Here is an 8,825-nt window from a genome sequence, read left to right as displayed (position 1 = left end):
GCATTTTAATAACCTAGTTTACAAATATCAAATTTTGCCAAGTGCTTGCTGATAAATTTTTCAAAAATTATTATTTTTTTTTAAATCTGAATAAGCTTCCCAACCTTTAAACCTTCACTTAGAATCATAGAACGGGTTGAAAAGGACCACAGTGATCATCTAGTTTCAACCTCCCTGCTGTGTGCAGGGTCACCAACCACCAGACCAGGCTGCCCAGAGCCACATCCAGCCTGGCCTTGAATGCCTCCAGGGATGGGGCATCCACAACCTCCTTGGGCAACCCGTTCCAGTGCATCACCAGCCTCTGTGTGAAAAACTTCCTCCTAATATCTAACCTAAACCTCCCCTGTCTCAGTTTAAAACCATTCCCCTTTGTCCTATCACTTACCGAGATAGCGTTGATTTCCCCGACCCAGGTAGGCCTCTTAAGATAAGGAGCACTTTCTGTGAACAATCAGACCTCTCCTCAGGTAGGAAAGAAAATCTATGAATTCCTTCTGCACTGTAAGTTTTTGGTTCTTCCCAATACTCTTTTCTGGTTTCACAGAAACCATTACTTTGGAGTCCACTCTGGTGATTATTTCCATTTCTAAATACCTGAGTACTATGGAAATCAGTAGGACCAACACTGTAGCTACTCTGATCACGCACTGGACCATGACAGTTGATATCCCGATCTTCGTGGTAGCCATAGTAATTTTCATAAGAAAGTTCATCATTCCGAGAAGGAAAAGCATTTGTTTTTTGCTGTGTGGAATTAAGTATCTGAAAATGTGCCTGATGGGTCAGTCTAGGAGGAGGAGGCCCCTGAGGTACTATGAAAGACTCCCTTGATTGCCAGGCAGGTCTGAATTCAGGCACTGAATAATTAGACTCCATTTGTCCATTAAAGGCATTTTCAGTTTTCCAGCCACTTGTTTCCATGACAAACTGCTGCTCACTGCTTATTTTCTGACTTCCCTGTTCCCTAGAGAAATACTGTCCGTTCTCATAAAATGGTTGTAGGCTGTCCAACAATACATGTTGATAATCCTCTTGTGATGTTTGACTGCAATTATACACAGAATATTGTTCCTGAAAAGTTTCAGTTTCTTTTTCCTGAAGCAGATTTAAGTTTTCACTTTCCAGCTGGTGAATTTCTTTGTAGAACTGGTCCAGTTCATCATCCATTCCTGATACAGGAGAAGAAATGGCCGGCAACTTCTCTGCCTCAGTTCCTTCAGTTCTGTTTTCATGCGTGCCATCTCCCACGCTGCTTTGATACTCATCACAGCTCCCAGACTGGTCCTGTGTATTACACTCAGCAGGCTTGTAAATCGGTCCAATAAATTCTTTGCTTGTAATAAACTCTTCATCTGACTCATTTCTATTTATTGAGAATGCTTTGCAACTATTTTTAGTATTATCTTCATTGACATCATTCGCAGTAAGAGGATCTTCCTTTCCCTCATCCTCAGTGTCATTTATTGATACAAATGGAGGATTTATGTTCTGCACAATCACAGAATCAACTGTTTGATGAAACTCTAGATTACCTTCTAGAAGCACTTCATTCGCTGCTCCCAAGACATTCATAGGTATTTTCTCTTGCTTCTGCAGTTCATTATCCCCTTCATTATCTGAAACACACACTGGTATCAAATCATTAGATGTTCTGTCAGGGTCCTCTTCTTCTTGAGTGCCTTGGTTGCCACAATCAGAGAGGTTCTCAAAAGCCCCTTCTGTTGACTTCATCTTTTTAGAACACGGTTCAGTTGCGATTTCATCCTGACACTCCAACAGCCTTACTCTACTTTCAGCATGAAGCATCTTTGGAAAAAAAGATTAATACATTATCAGCACAAACAATTTTAAAGCAAAGTAAAAAAAAAAAGTCAAATTCTGAGGCCTATGATGTGCGTCTTCGGAATCTCCATTATCACAACTGAATGTAAAGTACGCACTGAGAAGAAGGAAAGCAGGCAATACATACTGGAAGTCTTGTTTAGTAGCATGGCAATTTTGTTTAAACATCTTTACACATGAGAAACACATTAGTGTTGAACCAGTCTTGCAGTCATGTTTTGTATCTTAATTTACAAATCTTTCTTCATATGAATTTTATATTTGAAAATAAGTTAGATCAACAACTTCTGTGCTCCACTGACCTTTGTTAATCTGCCAAGCATTACAGATCTCCAGGATAGGATTAACATGTGCCAAATTTCAAAGCACCAACTAATGCCTGACATCACTGCTAAGATAACCAATAAAAATGCAAATACTTCAGACACTGGGATTATTTTCTGCGACAGGAACTGAACTCAGCTAATTCATTTTACACCAATAAAACAGATATTGGATGACATCTTTAACTTGGTATTGGTTAAATAAGGCTTAAAATTAAGTTTACAATCTGACATTATGTTTCTGGTTACAGAACAACTAAGGACCTTCATTAGGTATCAAAACCACATGGCTGCATATTTTTAAAGTAAACTGAAAAGGTAATCTGAGCACCAAATGAATTACAATCTAAGAATGAGGCAGTAAGTTCCAGAATGATAGACAGACAGAGCGAGAACAATTAAAAACATAAAGTCATATAGTTCTGATCAGTGTGACATGCAGTCATGCCATTGCCCCATCCATTATCCATAGTTTGATTTTCCTTAGCACTCTAAAAGTCTATATGTAACACAGTGAAAAGCAAAAGTCATCATAAATTAAGTGCCAAGTAGTATATTTAGCAAACCGTGCAGAATAACAAACACAGTATTAAATGAGAAAGTATTTATCCTACCAGAGGATTTATTCTCCTACTCTCTGTCAACTGTGGAATATTTCAGCTTTCTAAAGACTTAATATTGATCAAATGTTACACGCTCATCATCTCCAACAAGAAACAACTTTTTCTTTCTTTCTCTCTGTCTGAAAAGGATACGTAGATAACATCAAAGGAAGATTTGTAAGTAATACTCTTCATTTCAACTTTATGTGTAAAACTTGACAGGGTGTTTATCAGGACACTTTCTCACCTACTGTACAAAGTGAAAAAGAGAGTCAGAAAATGCTTACGCCAAGGATATTTTACTGTTTCTATTTCATTTTGATAACTGGAAGATAGCACTATTGCCATACGGTGGAAAAACAAAGCCATGCATGACAATACTTCTTGGTATTACTGGGATGCTGCTCTGGATACCATACTTTCTCCATCTCTCAAGACATACACATTGCTTCTCACACATCTGCTTTTCAGTTCCCCCTTTTGCAAATTAGAAAGCAAGCATGATATATGCCTATATCCCCCCAACTACTCAAAAATGGTACTTTATCTCTATTCAAAAACATTGCAACCTGCTGTAGGAGACTTGCTTTAGTGCGGGCACTGAACTCAATGATCTCCAGAGGTTCCTTCCAAATCCTGCAATTCTGTGATTCTGAAAAGTTGCTTTACCCTCATTTCTATTCTCATCTCTCTTGTGGAATGGGGCTTAAAAGCAAGGCAGGCACATATTCTTCTGTGAAATGAAAGTTAAGGAACATGTGAGCTACCTGCTGCATGAGAATTTCTCTCATGATGGAGGATACTGCTGTGTGACTGTCCCACACAAGAAATACTCTCTTTCTAATTTTCAGCAGGCTTGCTCAGATGATCTTTGAGAAAGATAAACTGCATGTAAAAACATTTTCACCTGCACTCTCAGAGCATGTACATACTGAGAAAGTGCAATCTACCTTACGGTCTTGCCTTTTGAAGGGGACAAAATAGAACCACAGAATATCCCGAGTCGGAAGGGCCCCAAAAGGATCACTGAGTCCAACTCCTGGCTCCACACAGGAACACCCCAAAACCAGGCCATGTATCTGAGAGCACCGCCCAAACACTGCCTGAACTCCAGCAGCTTAAGGTCGTAATCACTGCCCTGGGAAGCTTGATAGCTCTGTGGCACTGAAGATACGGTTGGAAGCACCGAACCCGAGATGCACACACGATCCACCTGGCAGTGCTTAAAACGCCATGTCACCACTTCGACCTGCCAAACGACTCCAGCAAGTAACTGACGGCCTTAAGCTCCACGTCTACAATAAATTCACTAATGCAAAAAAAGAGGACGCATGTGGCAGAGTTGAAGATTAGGGGAAGGCCCGGATCTGCCCGTTCGGGCACGGAGGAGGCAGCGCTCCGGGCCCTTCTCGCTCAGGGACGCACCGCACGGCCGGGCCGGGAGCGGCAGCGCTCGGGAGGCGTAGGGTACCGCCCGCCAGCCGCCCCCTTCCCCCATCCCCACCCAGCCTCCTGGCGCCCGCGCCCACCTCCCCCTACTGACCCCTCTCTCCCCCTCACTCACATACGGTTGAGGAAACCAACCTCAAGACACGGGCGTCCGCCAGCCCGTCTTCCGCCGTCCCGGCGAGCGAAGCACCCCCGGCCGGCGGTGGGGGAGGGGAGCGGAGGGCAATCCCTCACTCTCAAAATGGCGCCGGCTCCGCCTTCCCCTGGTCTCCTCACCTCGGCTCGCTCTGGGACTCGTAGTTGCGCCCCTCAAGGCACAGAACTACATCTCACAGAATGCCCTCGTTGGCGGGGGGGTGGGGCCATCGTCAGCGGGCGGTGAGCAAGCTGTTGGTGTTGCGGGCGGGATTTGGGCCGCGCTCGGTGAAAGGCAGCTCGTGTCTGAGGTGCGCTCGGAGCCTCGGCGTGAGGGGAGGGGCGGTGCTCTGGGTCGGTTGCTGTGCGCTGGTGGAGCGGCGTACGGTTGTCTTTGTGCACCCCGTTCCTTCCCCTTGAGGGAGAATTCTCAAAGCAAGCCCGGGTCGATGGATTTTAGGTATTCTCAGCTCTGGCTGCACTGCCCTAAAATGTGCGAGTTCGTACTGATATTGAAACATCTGGTGTTTGTTTCTAGAAAAAGAAAAAACAAAAAAATCAGCTGCCATAAGCATGGAACAAAACTCTTGAATGCTAGAATCATAGCTTCAGTGCTGCAGTAGTTGTGTAGGTACTGCCTACGTGCTACCAGACCTGGGAAATCTGCGTGCAGCTTCTTCTAAGGAAGAAGGGTGGCAGAGCCTTTTCCCACCATTCCTGACTGGAAAAGCAGTGTATGAATTCCTGTGGAAATCAGGAACAGTTCAATGTTTGGTGGTGGTCTTTCTTGTGTCACTGGGGCCTGAGTTTTGTTCCATATTTTGGACAAAAGAGTCAAGCAGACAAATTCTGAAGCTATTTTGAATTAAAGAGAAATTCAGAAGGATCTGGTCATTTCTACCATGGGGAGTTCTTTCAGGAAGGGAAATAGGAGGAAGAAAAAAAAAGAGAAAAAACTGATCTTTGTTACTGAAAGAAAAATGTATGGGTACAGCATATACAAAGGAATGTGTTATTGCAGTTAGGTGGACTATTTCTAACTCAAGTATTTTTGGAAATACAAGGACCTGCATTGCTTTATCCTACACTTTGTATGAGATTATCTAAAAAATAATGAATAGTCCTAATTTTAGTATTCGAAAAGATTTCGTGACCAAGATGGTTGATTTTTTAGAGGAGTCTTGATTGCGTAATCCTAAGGAAAAGATCTATTTCCTATCTAAAATAATATTTATGGGCTTCTCTATGCAAGCTAAATCATGAGAAAACCATGAGAAAATTGTGAGTTAACCATTTACACAGAATGAGAGTGTCCTCTGACCTTTTGAAGATAGTGCCTGTTGATCAAAGCTCTCAAGCACTTCATGATATGTATCTAGTAATTGTCTCAGATGTATTTCATTTGGGGAATTCTCCTTGTACTCATGTATATAATTAAATAAGTCACACATTACAACTGACAATACTCTATCAGATATATTTTTTTTTAACTTCACTGGGTGTAATAAAGTATATTTCCCTGATGATATTACAGCTGCTACAGGTATCACCCACCTGGATGCTTTCCTGTGCAACCTACTGTAGGGAAGCTGCTTTAGCAGGAAGATAGACTTCGTCATCTCCAGAAATCCCTTCCAACCCCTACAACTGTGTGATTCTGTGATCTCATAGGGAAGGTGTTATACCTATATCAGGCAAAGCTATAAATGATTCTCTTAGAATTCTGAGGCACTCTAGATTGTTAAAGAAGTTCCATCGGGAACATCAGCAGGATAAGCTGATAGGGGGTTAAAAGTAGAGTGAAACTACCTGATTTGTTCAGGACTAGTCAGAAGTTCCTTGACATCTATGTCAACACTTTAGTATTAATTTATGAAATGTTGTCTTTAATTGATTAACAGAAGAGGGAAAAGGAAAAATTCCACTTTGTGTAATCATTATTGCCATAATGTTTAAAGACTTGTAAGTTTGGGTTGAACATTGGAATTAATTTGTACATATAAGGGAAATGAATAAGGTTCAGTGAAGAAAAAAAAGATATGTAACTTGACATTATGTAACTTTAATGTTTAAACTTGCAAACAGAACGTTTTCTCAGAGTAGTTTTGTATTTTATTTCTTTAATTAAGAAGTGAAGAAGGCAACTGCCCATTCTCAGGGATGTCTTGATTACCAGTTATTATGGTATACCAATATTACTGATGGTTTAGATCCATGGCACAGATCAGAGTAAGTAGTTACAGTAAAAGAGGCTGCATTCTTCTGTCTGAGCTCAATTTCATGTTACGTAGAAAAACACGTCTTAGAGCTCAATTTCAAATTATCAGTAACTTATGATAACAGCTACTGTCAGAAGAGGTGCTCCTGCTACCCCCATCCCACACCCGGGCTTGTGTATATGCTGCCCTGCTTCCTTAAGTGCATTAGCTTCTGTTGTTTGACCATAGAGAGTCACAGTGCTCCTGTGTTGGCTCATCACTGGTGGCTCAAGTCTGTCCAGTGCTGGGAAGGAATGTAGCTGGAGACAGTATGGGGGACCCCTTCGTTCAGCTGCATTCAGCTGTTTGATCAGTTTCACTGTGATGCCTCATGAGTTACTAATGTGACACTTCCAGCACCTTCTTGTAACTGTTGTACTCCAGTAGTGCTACCTGCTGTAACTCCACCTGTTGTGTTAATTTCCAATATAATCTTGCTTCTCACCTGTTTCTCATTAATCATAATCCTGTAGTGCTGTATCACTTCCTTCTACCAGTGATAGTCTTTTTTTCCCCTTTTCATCGCTTTCTGTTTCATTCAGATTCTTCATTCTGTTTTGTGTCACTTTCCAGCAAAACACTAATGCACTGTATAATCAATGGATATACAGATGGTGTGTATATATGTATGTATGTATATATACATACAGGAGCTTGGCTAATATAATTTATATTGGAGTAACGAGAGAAAGTCACTCACCCTGTCCTGGGCTCACAAGATGAACTCCAATGGAGCAGATCTCCAGAGAGATCCTTCCCCACTGGCAGTCAGCTCTTAAATGGGTCTAGGAGAGGTGGAGCCAGGCTCCACTCCTTCCTGCAGCACAGGTGATTTGCCTTCACCTGTGCTCCCCTGGCTGACTCACTGCTTGCCTCAGGTGATCAATCAGAGGTTCAGGCCGTGATTCAGCAGCCCCATACACGCACCAACTTTATCTTCTGCAAGTCTGAAATGTGGCACCACAGTGGCATCCAGTTGCCGAGGGAAAACTAAAGAAAAAAAATTACTCAATTTCTCAGCTCTCAAATAGAGTCAGTTTGCACAGAGGCAGTGAGACCCATGTCTCACACCTTTAAATCTTTGCAGAGACTATTTGTAATGATCAAGTTTGGGTACACTGCAGTGGCAGCGGGAATATTCTTCAGACTAGTCTAATTCCTAGTCCATTAAAGGAAGACCACAAGGTATTTTTAATAAAAAGCATATTTTTTTTTCTGTGAAGAAAGATTTCCCTTGAATTTGTTTCTAGAAACATTTGAGATAAAACTTCCCAAAATAATTAAGCATGAAGAAAGTAGCTGGCATGAAAAATATTAGTCCAAAAATTAACTGTTGGCAAAACAATACATTTGTTTTCTACCCTTTAATAGAAAAGATTAGACAATTATAAGACAGGACACTCAGACTCAACCTATAATCACAAGGGAAAAAAAATCAAGAGAAATATCCAGGAGGCTCTACTTGACATTAATTTTTACAGTTAAGGATTAATATAGAATGATAGATAGTTCAGTCATTTAAATCTTTTGGCACGATCTTGTTATTAGACTTAGTAGACTCCTCTTTTTTCTTCTCATAACCCTGTTCTACTAATCATTTTACTAAGACATGCATTTGAGTTCAAGAGAACTACTTACAGATATATCTGTCTCTTTTTAAAGAACCTTGTGTCTTAGTTTGTGCTTCACTGCATCTATTTAGAAAAAGTGAGGCTTCAAGATTATTTAGGAAACCGTCTTGCATAAGTCTTTGAATTTAAATCAAACTAATAGAGAGAAATCCTGGTGAACATTAAGGGAATTGGCTTACTCAATGCTATAGGAATATTGCTCATCAAACAGTTTTCTGAAACATTTATATAGCAAAGTATGCTGATCTGTGAATGACAGTTCAACATTTGAATAAAAAAACAGGAATAGTTTTTGGCTTGTTAATTTCCACCAGTAAGGCATTTTTAATTTTCAAATTTCAACCTGAGAATTAACATAGGAATTCTGTTTTACAGTTTTGATAATGCCCTATCTGTTTACCTGCTGTTTTTGGGATATAGGAGTATTTTTTGGAGCATGTAATACATTCCAGTAAGTGATGTTTAAAGCATGGTGAGTACTTTTTTCACTATGATAAAAGTAGTCTGTCATTTGAATATTGTTATTTGGTTTCCTTCTAGGTTAAGATGAGCCCTTTTGGACGTAAGAAACACTAGAGGAAA

At 40.9% G+C, this 8,825-nt stretch overlaps 1 protein-coding gene across 1 annotated transcript; it reads right to left on the bottom strand.

Annotated features, from left to right (window-relative positions):
- Window positions 1–351: 351 nt before the first annotated feature.
- Window positions 352–4,486, bottom strand: LOC104917553 (NEDD4-binding protein 2-like 2). Its single transcript, XM_010728934.3, has 2 exons — window positions 4,355–4,486; window positions 352–1,809 (listed from the first exon to the last, which is right to left on the bottom strand). Exon 2 carries the CDS (start codon window positions 1,807–1,809, stop codon window positions 385–387), a length of 1,425 nt encoding a protein of 474 aa, XP_010727236.1. The 5' UTR covers window positions 4,355–4,486; the 3' UTR covers window positions 352–384.
- Window positions 4,487–8,825: the final 4,339 nt, after the last annotated feature.

Source organism: Meleagris gallopavo, chromosome 1 (assembly GCF_000146605.3).
Source record: "Meleagris gallopavo isolate NT-WF06-2002-E0010 breed Aviagen turkey brand Nicholas breeding stock chromosome 1, Turkey_5.1, whole genome shotgun sequence".
Classification (NCBI taxonomy): Eukaryota; Metazoa; Chordata; class Aves; order Galliformes; family Phasianidae; genus Meleagris; species Meleagris gallopavo.
This window is presented reverse-complemented; position numbering and strand designations above follow the sequence as displayed.

What these genes read in the sequence shown, in the direction of transcription:
- LOC104917553 (XM_010728934.3), bottom strand. Translation starts at nt 1,809, where the DNA reads ATGCTTCATGCTGAAAGTAGAGTAAGGCTGTTGGAGTGTCAGGATGAA.